At 34.3% G+C, this 24,943-nt stretch overlaps 2 protein-coding genes and 1 long non-coding RNA gene across 3 annotated transcripts; 1 reads left to right on the top strand and 2 right to left on the bottom strand.

The window, feature by feature from the left end:
- Positions 1-5,233: 5,233 nt before the first annotated feature.
- LOC142239808 (uncharacterized) lies at positions 5,234-6,172 on the bottom strand. Its single transcript, XM_075311572.1, has one exon. It carries the CDS (start codon positions 6,170-6,172, stop codon positions 5,234-5,236), a length of 939 nt encoding a protein of 312 aa, XP_075167687.1.
- Positions 6,173-7,904: 1,732 nt separating this feature from the next.
- On the bottom strand, positions 7,905-24,598 carry LOC142238140 (uncharacterized). The gene is made up of 3 exons (XR_012722661.1): positions 23,543-24,598; positions 8,380-8,863; positions 7,905-8,306 (listed from the first exon to the last, which is right to left on the bottom strand). It is a non-coding gene; the product is annotated as an uncharacterized LOC142238140 (long non-coding RNA).
- LOC142238139 (uncharacterized) lies at positions 18,472-19,128 on the top strand. The gene is made up of 2 exons (XM_075309690.1): positions 18,472-18,590; positions 18,661-19,128. The coding sequence occupies exons 1-2, from the start codon at positions 18,556-18,558 to the stop codon at positions 18,929-18,931; spliced, it is 306 nt and encodes a 101-aa protein (XP_075165805.1). The 5' UTR covers positions 18,472-18,555; the 3' UTR covers positions 18,932-19,128.
- Positions 24,599-24,943: the final 345 nt, after the last annotated feature.

Here is a 24,943-nt window from a genome sequence, read left to right on the forward strand (position 1 = left end):
GGCCTCAATGAAATCATAAGTAACGGATTAGTTAGCAATAGTTAATTTTACGGCGACCTTTCCATATACGGTTGCGGGTTCCCCTGTAGCCGTGCGTAGAATGACTCTTTTCCTTTTACTAAATCAGATCTAATGATAGACTTTGATGCACCAGTATCCAACGTCAAAGTACGCTTGTCGCCATTAATAATACCCGCAATAGTTAAATTGTTATTTTTCTGTTGAACTATTGCTATGGAGATGGTGGGGCCATCGTTTGTGGTAGCCAGCTCTTGCCCCGCTGAACAAGCTCGATTTAGTTTACAGGTGACTCACTTGACTGTGGGGTCACCTTCTTATGGCTATTGTTTAATGGAGATGGTGATGTGGATCTTGACTGTTTGCGTCGTGCTTTGCATTCTCGAGCTAGATGTCCCGGTTTATCACAGTTATAGCATTTGATCCGGGATTTATTTGCCTCTTGCTTCATTTCGTGCATTGCCTGCTTCATGGCCTCTTTCATCGACTCAATAACGGACTTTGATTCGTCACACTCTGTTTCTACTTTACGTACCTTGTGAATTTGAGGCCGCGCTAGCAATCTCGCTGTCTCCTGTGCAAGTGCGAATGTTACTGTTTCAGCGAATGTAGCCTTTTGTGACGCATAGGTTAAAGTGGCAGCCCGATTAAGATTCAGGCTCACTTAGACTATTCAGTCCATTGTGACGCATATGTTGCACATTTTATATCTGGGTCTCGAATACCATTGACGAAGATCTCAATCTTGATGCGGCCCACAAGAGGATGACTCTCACCTGGATATGTCAAAAGCACTAGCCGCTCAACTTCTGTTGCGAAATCTTGTAGGGTTTCATCCGATTTCTGAATTTTTCCTCTCAATTCCATTTTGAAGATGTCCTGCTTGTGCTCTCCACCATAATTGCGTTGAAGTGCCGCTATTACTTCATTATAGTTATTTCTAGAAGCAGCGGGAATGCTTTGTATCAAATCAGCAGCGTTACCCTTAATGCCAATAGAAGTTCAATTGCTTTATCATCGTCATTCCACAAATTTCTACAAGCAACCATTTCGAATTGGAATTTGAAGACATCAAATGACGTTGAGCCATCGAAAACAGGAGTTTTGATTTTTGAGCCCTCGATGACGCGCACTGGACCTCCTTTAATTTCCGGCTCTGACATTTTTTCTCGATGTGTAGAAACTTCTCATCATGAACCATAATTTTCTCATCCACGGAAAGGACTTTCTTATACAATTCCACAATTTGATTTTCTATATGGTCTACACGTTTCTCCATGCCTTCAGAAATTTGTTGTAGTTTTTCATTGAGAATTCTAGAATTTTCGTCCAATTTTTCTTCCAATTTTCTAGAGTTTGCTTCCATTTTTAGGGCGTTTTCTTCCAGCAATTTTCTAGAAGTTTCTTCCATTTTTAGACAATTTGCTTCCAGTTTTCTAGAATTCTCTTCCATCATTTTGCTCAAAACATTGAGCATTGAGGTGTAATCCACAACACTTGAAGCCACAGATGGATTTTCTACACTGCTGGTATTGACGAGTAGTGATTCGTCAATGTCCTCCTTATAATCAAACTCATACGTCGCAATATCCATATTACGCCGTTCAAACTCTTCCAGTAGACGCTTTTGAAGCGGGGCCTCATTGCCTGTTGTCGACAGCTCCAGTTTGCTCAATTCCGTTCTTAAGTCTTCCACACGAAGCTCTTTAAACTTCATTGTAGATTTTTTTTCCGTTATTTCACTTCCGACACCAATTGTTACGTTTTTAATTACCCGTCAATTAAAACACTGTTCGTTTCGATAACGTTAATCTATAATTTATTTACTATTCGCTTTACAATTCGTTCACACTGATGTTATTCGTTTGACGCTTTAACTAAGACTGACTTGTAAGCAGCATGCGAGCGCTTTTATATATGACGGTCTGACAATGTGCGACCATTCTGGCAGCACTACAATATTCTGGCAACGCCAGACCATTCTTTGACAACGCTAGAAGAATCTACGACCATTAAGTTATTCATCTGATGGCTGCCAAACACATATACACTCACATAGATATGTGCTCGCATTACTACAACTACAGTAACAATAGACAAGAGATGAAATGAGAATGCAAAATAACAAAGGGGTTGTTATCAAAGAGAGTAAGAACTTACATTTCGATATGAAAATAAGCAAACAAAAGAACATAAAAGAAATTCAGGAAAGTACCAGAAAATGAATACACCCAGAGAAATGTTTTTTTTTTTTTTTTTTTTTTTTTTTTATTTTCATCTATGGATTAAACCCTTACAGACTAACAGTAATATATTACATTATATACATATTGTTTGTTAATATATCAAGTATTTAATAATAATGTTATCTTTTTCTTTACATTGTATTTCTCTTCTGACAAATCAAGATAATAATAAAATTTATTGAATTCTTTACAAAGACGGCGAAGTGGATCGTTGTTTTCAAAGTTCGTTCGAAAGTATTCAATGTGGAGCAGTTCAAAGTTGCGGGTAGGTCTAAAGGGTACATTGAATGATATGCTGTTAATAAGGAAGTCAGATTTAAATCTTCCGTTAATTAAATCAACCATAAAACAGATATTCAGCATGGTACGTCTACTTTTCAGTGTAGGTAATTTGATGAGCGATAGTCTTTCTTTGTAAGACGGCAAGGTTTGAGGTGTCCAGTTATTCCGACGTAAACAAAACAGTAAAAATTGTTTCTGAACAGATTCAATACGATTGCAATGAATTTGGTACTGTGGGTCCCAAATTACAGATCCATATTCCAGGATAGGACGCACAAGTGAAGTATATAAGTTTCTTGTAACAAATGGGTCAGAAAATTCCTTACTCCAGCGCTTGACAAATCCAAATGATCCATAGGCCTTATTTACAGTCATAGAAATGTGAGATCTAAAATTTAGCATGCGATCCAAAAGTATTCCAAGATCTTTAAAGGATTCAACAGTTTCAAGCGTTGTGCCATTCAAGTTATAATTCGTGTCGATATAATTTAATCTATAAAAAGAGATATGCTTGCATTTCCTTATGTTCAGTTCCATCATATTTGATGAGCACCATCTGTACATGCTATTCAGATCAGATTGGAGTAAGGATTGGTCATCACTATTCCGAATAACCTTTATAATTTTAACATCGTCAGCATACATGAGAGTGTAACCATATTTAATGGCTGATGGAAGGTCATTTATAAATAGGCAGAACAATAGAGGGCCAAGATGACTGCCTTGTGGAACACCAGAAGGCACATGTATTGATTTTGAAATAATGTTATCAAATACTACAAATTGTGTACGATTCTTTAGATAACTTTCAAACCAGGATACCATTAATTCACTGAAGCCCATGCGATGCAGTTTGTACAGTAAAAGTGAATGGTTTACTTTGTCAAACGCCTTACTAAAATCAGTATAAATAACATCAGTCTGTAAACGATCTCTAAAGCCTTCATTAACCATTGTAGTCAATTCCAAGATATTTGTTATGGTCGAACAAGATTTACGGAAGCCGTGTTGTTTAGGCGATAGAAGAGAGGAGACTTGATGATTCAAACTATCAGAAATAATTTTCTCCAACAGTTTTGGAATAGCACTTAATTTAGCAATGCCTCTATAATTCGTAATATCTGACTTGCTTCCATTTTTAAATAGCGGAATGATAAATGAATTCTTCCACAACGTAGGAAAGTGACCTGTGCGCAAAGATTCATTAAACAGAAATGACAGAGCAGTCGAAAGAGAATGAGCACAATATTTGAGGATGTTACTGGGAATCCCATCAGGGCCCGGGCGATATGAACATTTTATCTTTTCCATATAACTCATCACAATATCAGGAGAAATAAATGGAGTAGTGAATGTCGAGTATTCCTGTATCTTATATGGGTACGCATCAGATTGCTTGAAATCCTTATGGCAGTAAGTTGTTGCAAAGAACTTTGAAAACAAATTACATATAGATTCATTATCATCCCCTTCAACAGCACCATAGTGAAGGGTTCTTGGATACACATTTGATTGACGTTTAGAATTAACAAATCTGTAAAATGACTTTGGATTAAGCTTCAGTTCATTTTTAATTTTCGATAAATAATTGTTATAGGATTGTTTATTCCACAGGTTGTATTCTGAACGAGCAATTGAGTAGTTTGCATAGTCAGTCACAGATCCAGATTTTTTATACTTTTTATAAAGTTTATTCTTTATATTCTTCAAGTTACGTAATTTACTGTCATTCCAAGGTGGACCAGTGTGAGAAGTTATTCGAATTAATGGAACAGATTGGGCTATGAATGAATTCAAAGTTTCATAAAATGTATTAATTGATTCATCAAGATTTCTCGCTGGTAAAATTTTATTCCAATCCACATTTAATAGTAATGAGTTCAGTTTTTCATAATCAGTTCTATTAAAAGAGAATATTTTATCAGTTTTCAATACGAGTTTATTTCGCATAGATCTCGAAAAAGACATATTTATATCCATACAGACAGTGGGATGATGAACATCTTCAGGATTTACAACGGCATTGACGCGTGATAAAAACACATCTTTTAGTTCATTTGTAAAAAATAAATCAAGTAATTTATTATTCGAATTTTGTATGTTGCTAATTTGAAAAAGACCATCTTTTAACAAGTTTTCAACAAATTCCGATTGATATCCATTTCTTAGCATTGGTACGGAGTAATTCATTTCCTCACAATATTTCCATGTAATAGATGGAATGTTAAAATCACCAGACAAAACAATCAAATCAGAGGGTCTCGCAGTAGATAGGACCGATTGGATAGCAGTCAAATGAGCATTATAAACATCGTTACAAGAACCAGGAGGAATATAGGAGCAAGTCACAAACAATGAATTATGGCCGCACCTTATTTTCACTCCTATATATTCAATTTGAAGTTCATTTGGAATATCAATTTTTGATGAAGCAAATTTCGAAGAAACAGCAATTAGGACGCCGCCACCAGATTTCTTCAAACCAGTTGTGCGGTCACATCTATAAATTTGGTACTTGTCGCATAAGATTTCAGTATTTAAGATATTACTTTGAAGCCAGGTTTCAGTAAATATAATCAAATCATAATCAAAGCCAAAGCTATCCGTATATAGGTTGCATAATTTTGTGTTAAGTCCCCTAACATTCTGATAAACTAAAGTAAAATTCGTATCAGACAGGGTTTTATTCAGTTTTTTGATTGCTCAACGGGACGTGCAGGTAAACGGGCAACTCTATCTCTAAAAACAAATTCATGCACCACAGCTCTGTAAGGCCAAAATTCCGGATTGACCACTGTGTCAAAAATGTCCTCAGGTACGAAAATTTTGAATGACGACTTGTTCCTCCTCTCTACAAATTGCAGTTTAGATACCTTAATGTCTACATTTGCATTCAGTTTTGATTTTATGTAGAAATGAATATCATCCTCAGTTGTTTCTGGAGCAAAACGGGCAGCAAAAATGGTTTTCATTGGGGGTAAGACCCTTAAAGGTTTTGGAGCTGAACCAGCAGGCGATTGATTTATAGGTGTATTAAAAGGAGAAAAGAATGAATTAGTATCAGTTAACACAGTAGCTGGTGCCACTACTGTTCCAGTGTTCAGTGAATTCGAATGCGACGGGGTAATAATAATAGGTGGAATAGGTAAAGGTGCAGTTTCAGCGTTGTTAGTAGGAATGACAACAGTCTCTGAATCGTGAATATTATTATTGGTGTTAACTAGTGTCGGAGAAATTGTTTCAATCTCATTGTTAGATGAATTCTTGTTAGATTTAGATTTCTTCCTTTTTCTGGAGTTTTCAGTTGGTGATTGTAACACTATGTCCAAGTTTGAAGAATTATCAAGAATATTCTTATATTTTTTAAAGCGATCTGAGATCAAATCAAAATCCCTCGAAATATCATCGAGTCTGGCTCTACAGTTTTTAAAAAAGGTAAAAAACTCGCCATCAATATGTTTGCACTTTTCACAGCACCACCGCAGACCCTTATCTTCACGTAAGTTGTCAATTGTGCGTGCTGCTAATTGCGCACATTTTGAATGGTAACTTGTTGAACAAATCCAGCACGAAATCATTTGTTCATCCAATTTAGTGATACGACACGATGGTATAGGGCAAGCCATTTTTCAATTTTTCTTAATATGTCAAAGACAAGAATGTGGATGCAAATATATTTCCAACAATTTCGCAATGAATAAATATATGATTCAGACTTGAAATCAAATGTGAAATTTAATACGTAAAATCCAAAGTATACTTCTAGGCATATACAAAATCAGAGTTGAGTTTAGGTTAGCAAATTCAGTACTTAGCTATTTCAACAACCAGTGATTAGTACTTAGCCTGATCAACAACCACAGAAAAACTTTTGAAGTGAGCTTTTATCAATCAAAACAGAAGGAGAACAGTGGAATGACGTTTCGCTGGCCAACACTATTGAGTGAGGAGTAAGCTGACGTTTCTAATTTGTGTACTCACAGGTCAAAGCGCCTTTTCTCTTTGTTTACAGAAACCTCGAAACAACAACAAAAACTGAAATATTTGTATTGCTTTCGATGGTTTGCTTTCAACACAAAATACAGCTTTCAACACAAAACAGCTCAAACGAAAATATGTCGAACAGAATGCAAAAGCTTTAGATCACGTTAAGCACCGGTTTTAGCACAAGTTAAGCGAGATATTCACAATGAAATTTTAATTTTAATTGGAGCAACTTGAAAACACGTCCAACAATGTAACAATGTTGACAACTGATGATGATTTGGTTGCAATTCGATAATTACAATGAGGAAATGATGTCAGTAACTTATTTTTTGTTACAAGAACAATGTTTTGATTATTTTCACCATTATACATCCAACACGACCATAAAAAACTTCACAGCATCAAAACGAAATTCCCATAACCATTCAATTGGTTACAATAACCAATGCCGATAAATTTGGTTTTATGCTGCATAAAATTGTTGAGCTAACCACCAGCATAGTGAGACTTATATCATGGGAATCAACAAATGGCTGGTACAACCAAAAGTTGAGTATACTAATAGAATCTTAGTTCAATTATAGGACGGGCATAAGGTAGTTGTTGCAACAAATAAATATTTATATCAACATCGACATGGTAAATGGTATGACGCTACACAATTTGCAAAACGGGGAACAGCATTTACTTGATAATAGTCCGCAATACATTGAATAAAGTTTATCCCATAGAAAAGAAGTTGTCTTCAGGTAAGTATCGCACCGATTTATAAAAAAGGAATATTACAAAAGTTTCCATAAAAATTGCATACACCAACAAACACAAATACTTTTTACGGCAAGCGAGATTTTTTATTGTATTAAGAATACAGGGGCCAAATCACCGCAGTCGAAATCGAGTACTTCGTCTTCGTAATGTAGCTTACGCGGATCACCGCAGTCGTTATCGAATTGTTTCTACTCGAAGTTGAACACGATAGGTAGCATGCTATCGAAAACGAAGTATGTAGTGATTTTTGAGCAGAAAAGGGGTAAACAAAAAGAAATAAGTTGGTGAAAATGTAATTATTATTCCATTTTGGCAAAATACATTTAAGAAAATATAATATTACTTGCATTTAGGGAATCGGATCAAAGAAAGGAATGCTCAGTAGCCGCTTCAAAAAAACTTATTTTTTCAAGAACATATTTAAAAGCTTCTATTGACATATGAAAACGTCTTTTAAATCTATGGATGTTAAAAACACAATTTACTCTTACTCTCCTTCAGGCAATGCTAAAGGACTGCTTTTGTCACGAATATTTTTCCTTATTAATGCCACTTTGTACTCATCGTCTGAATCCGAAAACGAGGAAAAAAACAATACTTGGATTCATAATATATTTTTACACATATATTTTAACACACAAAAACAATATAAATATCTCAGAAATAACATAATTTGATAACAAAACATTATTTTGAAATTCTACTCTCTTTCAATTTCTTATTACCATATGTTTACAGCAATGTAAAAAAAAGTAGTAGACCAAATAAATTACGATCGAATGCGGTGATCCAAAAATTTAATGCGATCGAAATGTTTCTCTATACGAAACAGAACTCGATGACGAATGCGGTGATTTGGCCCCAGGACGAGTCTAAGTCGATCTGTATTTATATCTAGAGGCTTAAGGAATGAAATTTCTGGCAAGTATATATTGTATTAGGTTCTGTAGTTTGACCACATAATTGCAACCTAATAACCATCTGTCATTGGTATCCAAACATTACCTATAAAAAATTGTAAATTGTAATGTAAATTTATATCACATATATGTATATCAAAAGCCTTTGTTGTTAGCACCTTTTGTATTTATTTTCGTAGTTTATTATGATTGTAAATCTTGTAATAAATTCTCAATCTCAATATAATCTGCCCTTTCATTTGATATTGGAATTTGGTTAGGATAATAGCAAAGAAAATCGAGGGCAGTTGCACCAACAAACAAAACAATTCATATGAAATTGCGACAACGAATGCAAAGTCGATCCAATATACTACCATGTAGTTACAATTGCCAAATGTTAGTTGTGCTGACAGATATCATTGATAGTTGATGGAACCACCTGCTTTCGGTTGGCAAATAATTCGGTTGAGGCAACGAATTTGTTTTCTGGGTGCGTTGTAGTCTTTTAGCATGGGTGTGTTAAGGGGCTCAGTTTAATTTAATTTTAGTAACAATTCCTTTCCAAAATTTCCACACGTTGAAATCGTCTATTGAACCAATCAGAGTCAAAAATAATGGCAAAGCAATGTAATATTTGGTATGATATTGATGATACAAATTCTGGAAATATAAATGGAAAATATATGTTTTTATTATTTTCACTCCAAGTTTGCGGTATTTATCAAGTAAATGCGGTATTTATCAAAAAGTATTGCGGACTATTATCAAGTAAATGCTGTTCCCCGTTTTGCAAATTTTGTAGCGTCATACCATTTACCATGTCGATGTTGATATAAATATTTATTTGTTGCAACAACTACCTTACGCCCGTCCCATAATTGAACTAAGATTCTATTAGTATACTCAACTTTTGGTTGTACCAGCCATTTGTTGATTCCCATGATATAAGTCTCACTATGCTGGTGGTTAGCTCAACAATTTTATGCAGCATAAAACCAAATTTATCGGCATTGGTTATTGTAACCAATTGAATGGTTATGGGAATTTCGTTTTGATCCTGTGAAGTTTTTTATGGTCGTGTTGGATGTATAATGGGGAACATAATCAAAACATTGTTCTTGTAACAAAAAATAGTTACTGACATCATTTCCTCATTGTAATTATCGAATTGCAACCAACCATTTCTCTGGGTGCGGCAAAAAAATTATAAATTTGCAACCTGGAGAATTGAACTTCCCAGCAAAAAAAGCTTCGCCACAAAAGTAGTGAAAATGTCCCTTTTGGATCCGGAAGTGGTGCCAAATTGAAGCAGAAGCGATGAATTTAAGATGGGCTTGTCATAGGATGGATGTCCACCATTTCAACAGCCGCAGCACTGAATTTGCATAACTTCTTAAGGTGTGAGGGGAATTCTGTGTTTTGAATTAAGAAATTTTGTTATATTTTGACAAATAATTTTTAAAATTTTAAATGATTATTAATGCATTATAACGCATGACTGGAACTTTTGTGATCAAATATTTTCAAAAATTCGAAATTTTTCTATAAAGGATTTTGCATTTTTTCGGCTAAATTTAAATAATTTGTACTACTTGAAAAAAAAATAAATTTCCCATTCCCCAAAAATATAAAAAAGCGAGTTATAAAGAAATTGACTCAAATGAACTTCCGATGCAGTTAAAATAAAGAACATCTTTGGGAGAGCATTTTTGGAAGTTCTTTTAAAGTTGTGCCTTGAGAATAACTTCCAAATTTTTTTGCTGGGTTGATATTCTATGCAGGTAATGTTTAAGAAAATTAACTTTTAATTGAACAAAAATAAGTTTCAATTATTCTGTTTACTTTCAGAATTTAGATTTAGAATTTTAATTTAGCTTACAGGCTGCTGATTTCTTGGAAATCTAGGCGCTTCTACATATTAGAAGGAACATGCTGACATGGTTAATGTGATAAGGAAGACAATGATTTATATAGTTTATTTTTGAACCCTTTAGTTGTTATTGATCGTGATTGTATGTCTTAGTTATGTTAGAACAAAACACACAAATAACAAGAACCAAATTCTTTTGTCTATGCTATAGACAGAAGAATTTTCTTTGTCAGAAAAATAAAATATTTTATTGCCAATATCAATTACTAATTTAATTGAATCAATCAAATAGGTGATTGATTTTTGTTGCGAAATTAATTAAAATTTTAATTGATTCTATTAAAACAGTGATTGAATTTTATGTTAAAAATCAATCACGTTTAAATTGATTCAATCACACAATTAATTGATTCCGTGACAAAAGTCAATTAAATTTTTAATTGAAAATCGTGTTGGTTTTCAATCAAAATGGGTGATTGATACTATAATTATCGTGATATAAAAATAAAAAAAAATGATTGAATCCGCGATTTTCGTGATTGAAATCAAAAATTTTTTTTGTGTAGTATAAATTTTCTTTTCCTGCGTGTGCGTGAGACCTATCAGACAATATCGTACGTGAGTAAGATTTTTCCGTCATGAGTGTGCTTGAGCTATTACTCACGTGCACACCTCTATTCTGGACTACACTTTACACCGTCATAGACCTCAAAAATGTACACGAACATTTATTCTGTGTAAATTTGCATACGGCGATCGTATGCAAATTTCGTGATTGAAATCAAAAATTATTTTTGTGGGTAGTACAGTAACGACGATCTTATGCAAATTTAGATAATTTTTATAGAATAAATAACATATTCTGAAATTTCAATGTGTTTGGATATAATTTGCAAATTTTATTGAGCAAAATTACTTATATATGGCACAAACCATGATTTAAGAAATCCATCTAAAATTTGAAACAAAATTTCTTCTCACTGGTGTGTAGGTTAGGTTAGGTCGGATTAAGTTTCAGGCTCACTTAGACTATTCAGTCCATTGTAATACCACTTTAACTAAAAGTACCTTTTATATATGGACACTTCTAGTTTTAACCGCTGAACCTTCTCGATTATATCTTTCTCCCTGCCAACATTTTTGAATTTGGGGGCGCTTCTGAGTATCCCCACTACGTCGAAAACAGTCTTATACGATATCCAAAACACCTCGGAAAAGCGGAGTCACTATTGATAAGTTGTACCACGCCAAGTTACCACAAAAAAGTATCGCATGGGTGCAATTATTAGGTGCCCTTCTGGATACATTTAGAAGGACGCCATTAAGAGCTTCTTCAAACAATCAGAGAAAGTGCATTTTAAGATAGTTGTAAAAGAATCATTGTGGTCAAGTAAAACATGTTTGTTTAGATGTTTATTAATTTTATTAAACATTATAAATTCTCATAAATATAGCATTAACTATCACATCACATTTAACATATTTTTATGCATTAATAAAATATTGATGTTGAGTTGCAAGTTACATGTTGTAGCGTCGATCAGCCAGTGCTTTTATTCCCAATGGAGGCAGCGTGTCTGGAAAAATATTTGGAAAACTATCACTTTATTCCATTTGGAATTGTTCTCCAATACACATTTTACAATTTTAAGCGAAATAACTATGTTTTCAGCACTTCATTATCGTTTTTATTTAAATAAATTATAAGAAGCTAGTTGTGTCTGGTGTTTCACAAAATAAAAAAATGGCTCTTGTAACAATAGTGATGGCAAAATACTATCACAGTTGGCGATTGTTGCAGTGTCACTTACGGGTCTGTGGTAGCGATGAGGATGAAATGGAAATTTGAAATGTTGGCAGGGCTGTTGAACCAACCAGATTGTTCCAAAAAACATTAGCAGACTGCTTAAGTTAACGTCTTCCAGGTCCGCCAGTAATCTAAAGCTATATGCCCCTAAAATTCGCTTACGCCTTAAGGTGGGTATTAAGTTCGAGTTTAGCCGCTAAAATCGTCGTTTTTTTCACTAAAGTGAAAACTAAATCAGTAAAAAAAGGCATAAAATTATACATATTTGTTGCAGATTTCATTATAACTTGATGGGGAATAGCCCAAAGCAAATTTTCAAAAAGTTTGTATTCCATAAAATGGATTATTAAAGAAAAGTAATCGCGAAAAAATGACGATTTTAGCGGCTAAACTCGAACTTAATACTCACCTTTAAGGCCGGTTGCATGTTCATTCTTGCGAAAAAAATTTTATAGAAACCATTATTTCGCACATAGAAAGCGGCGTTTATTTATGTAACAGGGAGCGCTATTTAACAGGCAGCGATATTGAATTAAGTTGGTGGTTGCTGCTTGCTATTACAAAAACAACATTTTATTTTTCCTTTGGCAATTGATCTGCTACTCCTTCCTTTGTATATTTTCGGAACAAAAATATGATCCGTGTTTGCGTTATAGACCCACACAAATAGTTTTAATAATAAAATTATTTCTTAATTCACATTGCAAATGGCGCCATGCTATAAACGTCAGTTTTTTAACTCGAAAAAAAAAAAAAATACCACAAATGGAAAAAATTTCGCTAGTTGTTCGCATTTTTTGGGTTTGTATAGAGTTTCAACGCGAAAATCGAACAGAGTACCGGCCTGGCGTTTATAGCTTGGTGCCATTTGTAATGTGATATAATTTATTTATTAAACCTATTTGTGTGGGTTTATAACGCAAACACGGATCATCTTTTTGTTCCGAAAATATACAAAGGATCAAAGCAGTAGCAGATCAATTGCCAAAGGAAAAATAAAATGTTATTTTTGTAATAGCAAGCAGCAAACACCAATCACATACATTTGAATGTGAATTATGTATGTGAAATAAAATATGTGTTGAATAGTGAAAATGTGAAATGTGAATATAGTGAAGCTTATTTGTTAGATTTTTATTGTATTTTTCCAACTTTACTTTTATTACTTTATTGAGACTTAAGCAAACGAAGGGTTGACATAACCATATGTTAGAGTTGTTTAACAATTGTTTTCTCCTAGAACTATATTTGTCTTGCTCTAATAAACGCTGATTATGACTAAAGCTACACACTGAACAATCAAAACGCAACACTTCAAAATGAGTGTGTTTTTTTTTGTATGAAACAATGCTTGCTCGCTGAATTTGCGGTATCATACAGAGCACTGTCTGTAAAAAGAGAAAAAACCTTAATACTAGATAACACTTAAGACTAAAAAGGGCAAAACTACTCTAACGACATGTCTGAGGACATTCTTATGTAGGTAACATTAAAGTTTAGAGTTAGCGAAGTGTATGTGTAAGTTACATACATATTCTTTGTGCTTTGGATACTAAGTTAAACGTTTACATTAAGTATTTAATGTTCTAAATTTCTAGGTTCAGTCTTAACAGTTATTAGGTGTGTATTGATGTTAAATAACCTGTAAATTTAATTTCTTAATTAGGATATCTTAAATTTTAATATCACAGTGAAAAATTACTCAGCCTCTATGGGAGCCAGGTACGGGTTTTCTGAAGAAGTCTAGCATTGATGGTGAGTTCGGATCTTCATTTATAATTCCAATAGGTGAAAGGTAGGAGATGTTCCAACCAGATAAACTTTCGCGTTCGTATACCTCATTCATTAAGTGATTGTCATGAGATGGCAATTTCTCGACAAAATATTTTTGCAGTCTGAGTGAGTAAGATAGGTGTTATTTCTGCTTTATCGTAGATATATTTATTGGAAAAGCGTTTTGTCGGCAATTGGAAATTCCTTCCAATGCATTTTCTTAATACAGATCGCTCCAGTTCCTCGGCGACAGTGGGAGAGATGGAGAACCATATGGGAAACGCGTATATTAATATGGGTCTTATTGCGGTCTTGTATAACAGGAGTTTGGTACTCTTTTGTAAAAATCTGTTGTGGACAACTCTAGAGAAAATTCCTGTTACTTTTTTTGCTTTCAGTAAGTTTTGTCTACAATGTTCATTGAATTAAAAAAGGTTAATGAAACACCAAGATATTTCACTGTGTTTATTACAGGTATCCAAATATCCGTTCATGCAAATATCCAGATTTTTACTTTGTGGCTCAAGGCGATGACATTTACCAGAAGGATTTCCAATACATATTCCCTCAGATTAGGATGCATTTATTTGTATCCCCTAATTGGTGTAATACTCATTACAGGCCGACATACAATGAAAACGCCGCTTCATTCTTCGCTCCATTCTCTGCTTTGAAAAAAGTTGAAATACATGTAACTACACGGATGAAAAAGGCTGTTTTTCATATGTTTGGCTATAAACATTATATGTTTGGAACACAAATTTTTAAACACAATATTTTTGAGTGCAAGCATATAATGTTCATAAACTAGCATAACATGTTTGGGACATATATGTTATATGTTAGAACATATTATGTTTGGAACATAAAATGTTTGTAAATATAATATGCTTGGATGCAAACATATATTAATTTAGAAATAGCCTATAAACATATATGTGTTTAGTAGCGTGGAGCGCTATTTAACAGGGAGCGATATTGAATTAAGTTGGTGATTGTTGCTTGTTATTACAAAATTAACATTTTATTTTTCCTTGGGCAATTGGTCAGCTACTTCTTTGATCCTTACAAACTGTGTGGTCCGCTGTTCGAATCCCCGTCCGGCAAAAGGTAAAATTAAAATAAAAAAAAATCATACAATTGAATAATTTCTTCTACAATGTTTGTATTACAGAAAAAGGTGCTAAGAACTAAAAAATCTCGTGGAAGTGAGAAAGATGTGGGGGAATATACAATTGGGCAGAAACAAAATTTTGAGCATTCAGGTCGAAAACCTATGTTGTTAGCACCTATATTACCTGTTTATTTTCATAATTCGTTATGATTGTAAATATATAAATAAATAAATAAAATTTTGAGCACAATATTGTTTGGGAGAATTTTTTTAAGCATATAATATTTTTGGGTGCAAAATGCTTCCAAACATATTATATGTTCACATAATAACATATTGTTTTTTGGAAGACAACATTATTGAATTTGGATGCAAAAATACAAAATGTTTGGAACTTAGACTACCCAAACATATATTGTTTAGACTAATATGCTTTCAAACATATTATATATTGGAAGAGATCAAACATATAAATGTTTGGGCAATACCCAAAAATGTATATGCTTGAAGCAAAATATGTTTGGGAGTATATGTTATAGAAGCGATTTTTTGTGAGCGTGTATATGAGACTGAACACAGCAAATGTAAGCTTGGCGCCGAAGCATCAAAAATAGTTTAAAATATTTCAACTTTTTGGGCGTTAGTAGGCTGCTTTGTTTTTGACAGCTGTGATTTTGTTTATAAACAGAATTTTCTAATCAATCGGAAATTAAAATTTTTAAAAATGTTTGAGGAGCAGCGTTGCCAGAATTGTTTCACAAACAACGCTAGATTTGTCCCTAGCCCAAAAAAGCTAAAAAATTTAAAAAAATAGTTAAAAAAAAACTAAAATTTTTTTTTGGGTACTCGATACATTTTGATTACTATCACAAATTTTTACTGGAAGTCCTTCGTTTATATTTCCTTGTAAAAACATTTTTCCCAGTAAACTTGCAATTGTCAGCTGGTCAATCATCAACAAGTCCAATGTGCGATATATTGCAGAATGTCACATAGAACTGCATTAGAAAATATCAATATATTTCGTTTTAACTGAATTAATGATAAATTCGTGAAGGTGTACACTTCTTCTAATTTTACCCAAGAGAATAAAACCCATTATAACTGTCTTGCAAGTTTATACTGAATAACTTTTATTCGAAAATTTCCCATACAAACCTATTGTTGTCCAATTTTCGTAAATGTAAATCCATTCCATTAATATATAGCGGATTTGTTTTGATCCTATCACTACGAATTTTTTGTTGCATTTTTTTGATGTTAAAAAAAATAATACCACATTCAAAACTTTATTTCCTTAATTATTTCTATGTTCGGTTCCAAAGATTTTGTACACTGATGCTTTTGGTATTGATTCCGAGTCAAATTTGAATTTATTCGTTTTTTCAGCTTTTTCTTCATGAGCTATCACAGTGCTATAAAAACATGCTAACGACAACTTAAATTTCCAAATTCAGACTCGACTTTAAGTAGAAATTATTCTATGTATACGTTTTTAAAATAAAATGTTGAAAAACCTCATCTATTTTTGAACGCTATTTTGGTTTGTGGTCAAGATACAAAAACTCCACAAATTTAAAGACTATTTCATTAATTTTAAGAATTTTTTAGAATTGATCCTAGCCTTCTTTCATGAAAATATACCAATTTTCAAGTTGAATCACTTAACTATAAGGACAAAACGACTTTATAGGCTTTGTGCAAAGGAAAGTTTTATATAAGAGAAATTCACAAATGCTATTATAACCAAAATTCGCGTTCGTATTTTAAGGACATGAAATCTTTGGCCTCACCACAATATTTTTTCAGTGTACAAAGCAATTCACATCTACTATTTTAATTTAGTAATATCATAATAACTTTAGAATATTATAATAACATAAAAAGGATAAACGAGTCAAATGCTATTATTCCTAATAATTTCTGACAGTTTATATAAGGAATTTGGATGGTAATAGTAGATTTAAAGTTTACGATAACTTTTATGAATACGAGGAAAAAAACTTTACAGGTGTATTTGCTGCAAAACTGCCCGCATAATGTGGAAAACCTTATTCTGGCAGCAAGGCTTAGATAAAAACGAAGGAATATGTCGAAAATAAAAAAAAAAAAAACAAAATAGCTAAAAGGGTCATGAAAAAAAGCCAGAAAAAAGCTAAAAGCTAAATGCATTTTTTCCCCTCTAAACGTCTTCAAAAAAAGCCAAATCTAGCGGGAAAAAAGCTAAATTGGCAACGCTGTTGATGAGGCACCAATAAATAACATTCACAAATACGAGTGTCTTTTTAATAAAAGGAATTTTAATTTCTGAAATAAACTGGCAAAAGAAAAGGCTTGGACAAATGTCGCAAGTGCTGTTGGAAAGACTGGTAACTATTGTAAATATAATAATAAAAAACAAACTATTTAGGAAATTATTGTAATTTTATTTTATTATGATATATTGGTATTACTCAATTATGTATGGAACAAAATATCGGCCAAATGGGCGCCGCGACCTCGGTGGCGCACCTTCATCCGATGGTCCAAATTTTCGATGACGCTGAGGCATAATGGAGGTTCTATGCCGTTAATGTGCCGAATTATCTCATCCTTTAGCTCTTGAATTGTTGCTGGCTTATCGACGTACACCTTTTCTTTCAAATAACCCCAAAGAAAAAAGTCCAACGGTGTCAAATCACATGATGTTGGCGGCCAATTGACATCACCATTACGTGAGATAACACGGCCATTGCATTTGTTGCGCAAAAGAGCCATTGTTTCGTTAGCTGTGTGGCAAGTGGCACCTGCTGAAACCACATATAGTCCACATCCATATCTTCCAATTCGGGCCATAAAAGGTTCGTTATCATTTCACGATAGCGAACACCATTCACAGTAACTGCCTGACCGGCCTCATTTTGGAAAAAATACGGCCCGATGATGCCGCCAGCCCATAAACCGCACCAAACAGTCACTCTTTGGGGGTGCATTGGTTTTTCAACAATCACTATTGGATTCTCATTCGCCCAAATGCGGCAATTTTGTTTATTGACGAATCCACTGAGGTGAAAATGTACCTCATCACTGAAGATGATTTTCTTTGAAAATTGATCACCCACTGTTGGCATTTCTTGGAACCATTCTGCCCATTCACGACGTTTGGAATGGTCAAGAGGCTTTAGTTCTTGAGCTAATTGCACCTTGTAAGCGTGTAAATGGAAGTCTTTATGCATAATGTTCATCAACGACGAGTGTGAGAAGTGCAATTGTTTGGCGTGATGACGAGTTGAAGTGGACGGCTCTTCAGCTACACTATCGCGAACAGCAGCAATATTTTCTGCAGTACGAGCTGTACGAGCATGCACTGGTGTTCTCACATCTTCTACAGACCCGGTTTGCTCGAATTTTTCCACGATTTTTGCGATTGTACGCACATTTGGACGATCTAATTGACCAAAAAAATCACGAAGTGCACGATATGCATTTTGATTTGAACGCCCATTTTCATAATAAGTCTGGATAACATTAACACATTGTGTATCTCTCCATGGTTCAAATTGAGTAAGTCTGAAATAGAGAAATGTCAAATAAAATTCGGAAAAATTTGGCGTTTAGGTGTGGTTCACATTCAACATCGGCCCTTACAATTTAACCATATTTCATTGTAATTTCCCTACGAATTTATGGTTAAGCAATGCTAATCTCGGCGGAAGAGTTTGCGGGAGAGATATGTAAGAGAAAATCTGAAGCTCAAGTCGGGTAGTGGTGCCCCAGAATACGAAGTTTCGTGGAAGTACACAGAAGTTATGTCCTGTTTGAAAGACTATTTGGAACCCAAACCGTAATGCATATATATATTTTTAATATTTTATCTGGACATCACCAAGAACAATAACTTGTTTCAATTGCAGTACTACAAGTAATTTTGATGAAACATTCATGAACGAGACCGAAAATCTTATTGAAGATGAGATTGAATTTGCCTATGAGGAACTGGACAATAGCTATTTACCTTGTTCTTTCGACGAACAATCAATTTGTGAGATAGTTGGTAGTATCAATAATATGATGGAGAGATCGATAGAAAAGGAACAGAAAGACGACGGTGTCTACAAATTCATTGATTCACTTTTGTCAACTGTCAACATGAATTCACAAAAAAATAAACGTAGAATTAATTAATTTTGTAGCGGAAAAAGTGCAGTTGTTATCAAATTGAGTAATATTGTACTTCAAATGAACATTTTGTCCAAAGCAAAATAAATTAATAACTTTGGCAGTAGTCGACTCATTGAAGCTTGAATTACATTTTATATTCTATTAATTGTTATTAATTTGTTATTTATAATGAGTTGTATCTATATATTACCATACCCAATAGCTATATATTATCATACACTATTTAATATTTATTTAAACAATCAGTTTACTAATTTTGTATTAATTTGACCAAACAAGTAAATCGATAGACAATAATTAATTAATTAAGAATTGGTATGTTTATTTCTAAAAATAAATCCATTGATTTCATCTCTGTTAAAAGATTCTTTGGTGGCATTGTTGGAATGTTTTTTTTTTTATTTTCGACAGCGAGTTGTTCCATATTTCATTTCCTTCGTTACAAGTATCAAATGGAAGATATTGGCCGTCGTTGACTCTCAAAAAGTTGTGAAGAACTACCGCTGCTTTTACAACATCTTCAGCATACGACGGAGTCATATTTAAGGGACCCAGTAATACCCTCCACTGTGCTGTCACAATACCAAAGGCATTTTCGATTGTTCTCCTAGCTCTGGAATGTCTCATATTAAACATCTCTCTATCTGCAGATAAAAGTGATACTGTGTTTTGCGGATGGTATAGCTGATTTTTAAGCAATCTTCTACCGAACTCGGAATTTCTCAAAATACCGCCATCACTTTGTGAACCATATCCTCCAATGTCAACGGCTGTGAATTTATAGGTAGCATCACAAACAGCCAACAACACAATTGAATGCATTCCTGAAGAGAGCCAAAATAAAAAAATGGTTTGGACCATCTCAAACAAGGAAGCCAAACAAACTAATCGTAATTGAATTGTAATTATACGTAGATATGATACAATCTTATTGTAGTTTTAATTGCAATCTGGGTAAACTTGTCAAGAATATTTGTAGTATAAAGAAAATCTACCTTCATAATTATAAAACATTGACCCAGAGTTCGATGGGCATGTAATATTTACGTGTTTGCCATCGATAGCTCCCACGCAGTGAGGGAAATTCCACATATCATCGAAATCTTTGGCTATTTTCATCCAATCTTCATAAGTAGGCACAGACAAATATTTCTGGTACAATATTTTCCATATTATTTCACAACTTTCTCTTATTATTTTCCGAATAGTTGAAGCGCCCATCTTAAATGTTAGAGACAAATATTGGGTGCTGTCTCCGTAAGCCAAATAACTGAAAATAATACTATTATAATTATATTCTTAGCTTACACCAAAGATAAAAAAGGCGGCATTTTGCTGAAATGGGTCGACAGTTGGAGTGTTTCGTAAGATCGTTTTCCAGTAAATTGAAAAACACATCAAAACTAGCTCGTGTCATCCTGCATCTGGGTCCTTAGTGTATATATGGTCGAAAGACAAGGCAAATAATCCATCAACGTCTCTTGTTTGGTAAAGCGGTCTGACCCAAAATCGTCTACAGCGCATTCCTTCAAGGGAGTCTAAAGTTTCCCACAGTAGCGCCAATAGTAAAATTAGCGAAATTGCTTCCAAATATTCCATATGAAATTTATGAAATAAAATTATTGACACAACCGGAGTTTGTTTACAACTGATTGTTTATATTTATGAAGCAAAGCCGCTTCGAAGCACAGAAAAAAGCTGAAGCCTACGCCTGCTTTTTTTATTGTGTTTCGGCCTTAATGGTGATGAGATGACTGGTAGCTTCCGCCATGGCTTGTTGAGGGAAGGTATTGTGTGTAAAGGATGGCTTTGGAGGATCCAGACGTGTGCGGAAAGTCGTGTAGGAAAAGGTTGAAGAGAAGTGGTGCTAGTACGCTGCCTTGAGGAACTCCGCTCCTAACTTCTCCAAAGGGAGAGATGTCATTGTTGATTTCAACGCAGAATTTTCGGTCCAAAAAAAACTTGATATTATCTTTATCATAAATGGGTCGATAGCTAGGTTGACCAATTTATATAGAATACCTTTCTCGATGTCCAAGGATATAGCAACCGTTGCCTGCTTTTCTCTTAAGTGTGCAGTGACATGGGAACGAAATTTAAGTAATGCATGTTGAGTGGAATGATGCCGTTTGAAGCCAAATTGATAAGAAGGTAGTGGACAAAATGGGAATTCATTCTCTATTTTTATTTTTAGTATGAGTTCAAATAATTTTCCAACATTTGACAATGATATTGGACGGACATCTTTGACGTCTAAGCTGCAGTTTTTCTTTTTGATAGGTATAATTTTAGACGTTTTCCAGGCCTTGGGAAAATAGCCGATGTTTAGACAAATATTGAAAAGGCACGTAATAAGTTTGATTGAACTAATCGGCAGTTTCTTGATTGAGAAGATGGATATGCTGTCAACGCCGCTTGAGTTCTTGTTGTTGATGCCATTAATGACGCATTTTACTTCCTCCAAATTTGTGAAGTGGTAATTGTCTTCATTTTGCAGCGAAGAGAAAGTGTCGTCGAAAGAATGTATGTGTTGGGTCATATTGGCGGTGTATGAAGCAACGCGTTCAGTGAGATCTGGTACTGGATTAATAGGCAAGTTTTCCTTAAAGATGGACGAATAATAGGTTCGGAAGGCCTCACAGATTTCAGCATCATCTGTTATTATATTGTTGTTAACCGATATTTTTTGGCAGGTACCGCTCTTCTTTTTACCAATTATGCTATTAATATCTTTGAATGCTCTTGGGGCAGTTTAATTTTTTCAAGTTTCGACTGGAATTTACTTGCTTGATCTAGTCTGATCCGATCGTTTATGTTTATTTTTAAGAGACCAATTTGTTTGGATAATAGGTTATACTCAAAGGTGGATCTATTGCCAGTTCTGTGGAAAAGCCTTTTGAGTTGCTTTTGCCACTGGTGTTTAACTTTAAACATTTTTTTAATGTTATCGGGCAGTATGGTTTTGTTTTCTTTAATTTCATGCCTCTCAGAGTGGTAGGTTGCATTGGTTTGTATGAGATTGCTAAACTCGTTTATAGCTTGGTCTATTTCAGTATTTGTTAAGTTTCTATTATCAGGAGGCATAATTGAGATGCACCCAATATCTACATCATATCTAAATCTGTTTCAGTCTGCGTTTTGAAATGATGTGAAAAAGCGTGGGGCCTCAGGATAAAGGCCGAATCTGTAAGTTTTAAGTCTAAGGACAGGGGAAAGTGGTCCGAAAATGTTGGAAGGCTTTCTACTCTATAATTACCGTCGTCTGCATTCGCAAATTGCGAGCTGAGTACGAAGTGGTCCAAAAAGGAATTGCGAGGAGTGATCTGAGAGCCAGGTTTGAAAAGATATTCCATTAGGGTTGTTGTTGCAATCGTTCCAGGCAAGATTTCTAGCGTTGAAGTCGCCGCCTAGAATTAGCCCATCGTATTGATTCGAATTTCAATTATTTTGTCCAAACCGGAAATAAAACTGTCTCTGGGGAGATTTGTAGGCACATACACTGACCCTACAAGTATTCTTTTGGGGATATTATTTTGATTTATTTCAATCTGTATTAATGTTGCAAATATACGGGAAAGCCCAATGTGTACCCTTTCGAATGAGATATTGTTCTGCAACACAATTGCTACACCAATGGGTGTGTAGCCATAGAAGGAATTGTAGCCATGTATGTATAATTGCATGTTATCCCTCAGGTGGCATTCTTGTAATAAGCCGATGTTTATTTTATAATAGTGTAAGAGGTTAGACAATTCGATTTGTCGACTTCTGTCAATCAGTGACCGGAATTTCAGTTTATTACGGTACATTTTTGATCTTATTGAAAATTCTTAAAAACTCAACCTAGGCTTCGACTTTGGAGCAACTGCAGTTTATGGGCCCCTCACCGAATTACTTAAAATTAATATGTGTTGTGTCATTCGGTGAGCTGATTCTAACATAGTGACACATAACCAGGGGAAGTACCCGGGTCTTGAGATATAGCCCTCCAAAGGGTCAATAAAAACTTGATATATCTCTTTTGTTTTTTGCCCAATCTTGACAAATTTGGTATCATATGGAAGCTTATTCAATGCACTTTTATACTATGAATATACTCTTTATATTTATATTAAATTTAGTTTGGAAGATATTGGGAGATATAAATAAAAAAGAAAATTTTTACCCAAATTTTTTGTTATTTTCGTTATATCTCAAAAAGTCTTCGATTATACCCTTTTATATTTGATTGATGTACAACATGTCTTTATAGGTCCACTTTTAGCAAAGTTATGGAGTTTTTATTTTGAGTAGAAAAAAATGTATTATTACTCAAATATTTTCTCCCCTTGTGTTTGCGTTAGCCCACTTTGAACTCTATTGCGTATAAAAGTGCATTGAATAAGCTTTCATATGATACCAAGTTTGTCTAGATTGGAGAAAACACAAAAGAGATATATCAAGTTTTTATTGACCCTTTGGAGGGCTATATCTCAAGACCCGGGTACTTCCCCCGGGTGTGGGTCACTTTGTTGGAATCAGCTCACCGAATGACACAACATATATTAATTTTAAGCAATTCGGTGAGGGGCCCATAAACTGCAGTTGAGCCAAAAAAGTTTGCATATGACTTACCGGGCAACACATATGAAGAAATCGTTTTCGAAAGTTTTCTTTGGCGATTTCTCTTTCCTCGCGGGCTTTCATTATTCTCTCCCTTTTATTTGCGACATATTTCTTCTATGCACTGCATCCCCTCCAACTAGCCGGATACCTGCTTCTCCACAATTTACACAAATGGGTTGTGTTTCTTTTTGGCCTTGTCTCGGACAATTGCCAGGCTCGTGACTTTAACGCATCTGAAACCTGTATTGCAATTTTTTGCTATGTGCCCCCATAGTTGACAATGGCGACATTGGATTTCTTTTTCTTTGTTTTTGGGCTTTTCCCAAGGTACTATTTGGCTGGAAACTGCGTTTATGTGTTTGACATCATCTCTAGACTTACAAGGATGTAATGTTACGATGAACAAACTTGTTATATATTTATTTTTAATAGAATGAGGTGTAGTAAAGAATGAGACATTCGCTACCACACCTGGTATTATCAAATCCAAATTAGTTTTAATTTCCTCTGGCGTAGTTTTAATGTGAAGGTCACGTAAAACAAGTGAAACCTGCTTCAATTCTTTCGGGGTGAAGGAATATGAATTAATTTTCTCTCATTTCGGAGTGGACAGAAGTGTCTGCGAAATACAATTTACTTTTACGACGATTTATATTCTTGATTTTAAAAACAATTTTTGGCTCTCATGCTTCCAATTGAGTCACTAGAGCATTGATATTTTGGTCAAACAGAAAGATTGGTGGACAGAATTTTTGTTTCGGGAAGCTCCCTGTTGCGATCCTCGTCATTGTTGCTGATGAATTCATAATGTTCATATTATTTCATTTGGTTGTTGTTTGCTGCTCAATTGCATTGTCGGATTGTTGAAAATCTAGTTTCCCAAGAACAGAAAAACGATTCTGGTTGTTGATATCAAAAGATGTCACATCAATATTATCCATTGAGTCGTCACTCCTCATTTCTTCAGCCATTTCACTTTGCCGCTTGTGGCACGGTAAAGTAATATTTTTGCCAATTTATTTTATTTATTTATAATGCACAAAAAATACGTCTGTTCAGTTTGCTTCTTCTTCTCTTCGTTCTATTTTTTCAATAACAAAACTATTTTCGATTACTCATAATGGTTCGTTACTTTGCAACGTATCGTAACGTTATCAAATATAATGGGTCGCGCAGATGTCATATATATGCATGATAATATAATCGGGTATATAATTCCCTAATTTGATTTTTTGAGGGTAGTGTGAGTGAGGTTGGCAAATTCGTGTCGGCGGCACTTTGATTTGGGGACTTTACTGCAGTGGTAGATGAATGAAACCTTGGGTTTGTTTTCTTTGGCGCACTGTTTTCCTTCCCATCCTATAACAGTGATGTTCAAAGGATGGTTGGATTTGTTATGTGCGGCCGAAT

Source organism: Haematobia irritans, chromosome 5, assembly GCF_050003625.1.
Source record: "Haematobia irritans isolate KBUSLIRL chromosome 5, ASM5000362v1, whole genome shotgun sequence".
Classification (NCBI taxonomy): domain Eukaryota; kingdom Metazoa; phylum Arthropoda; class Insecta; order Diptera; family Muscidae; genus Haematobia; species Haematobia irritans.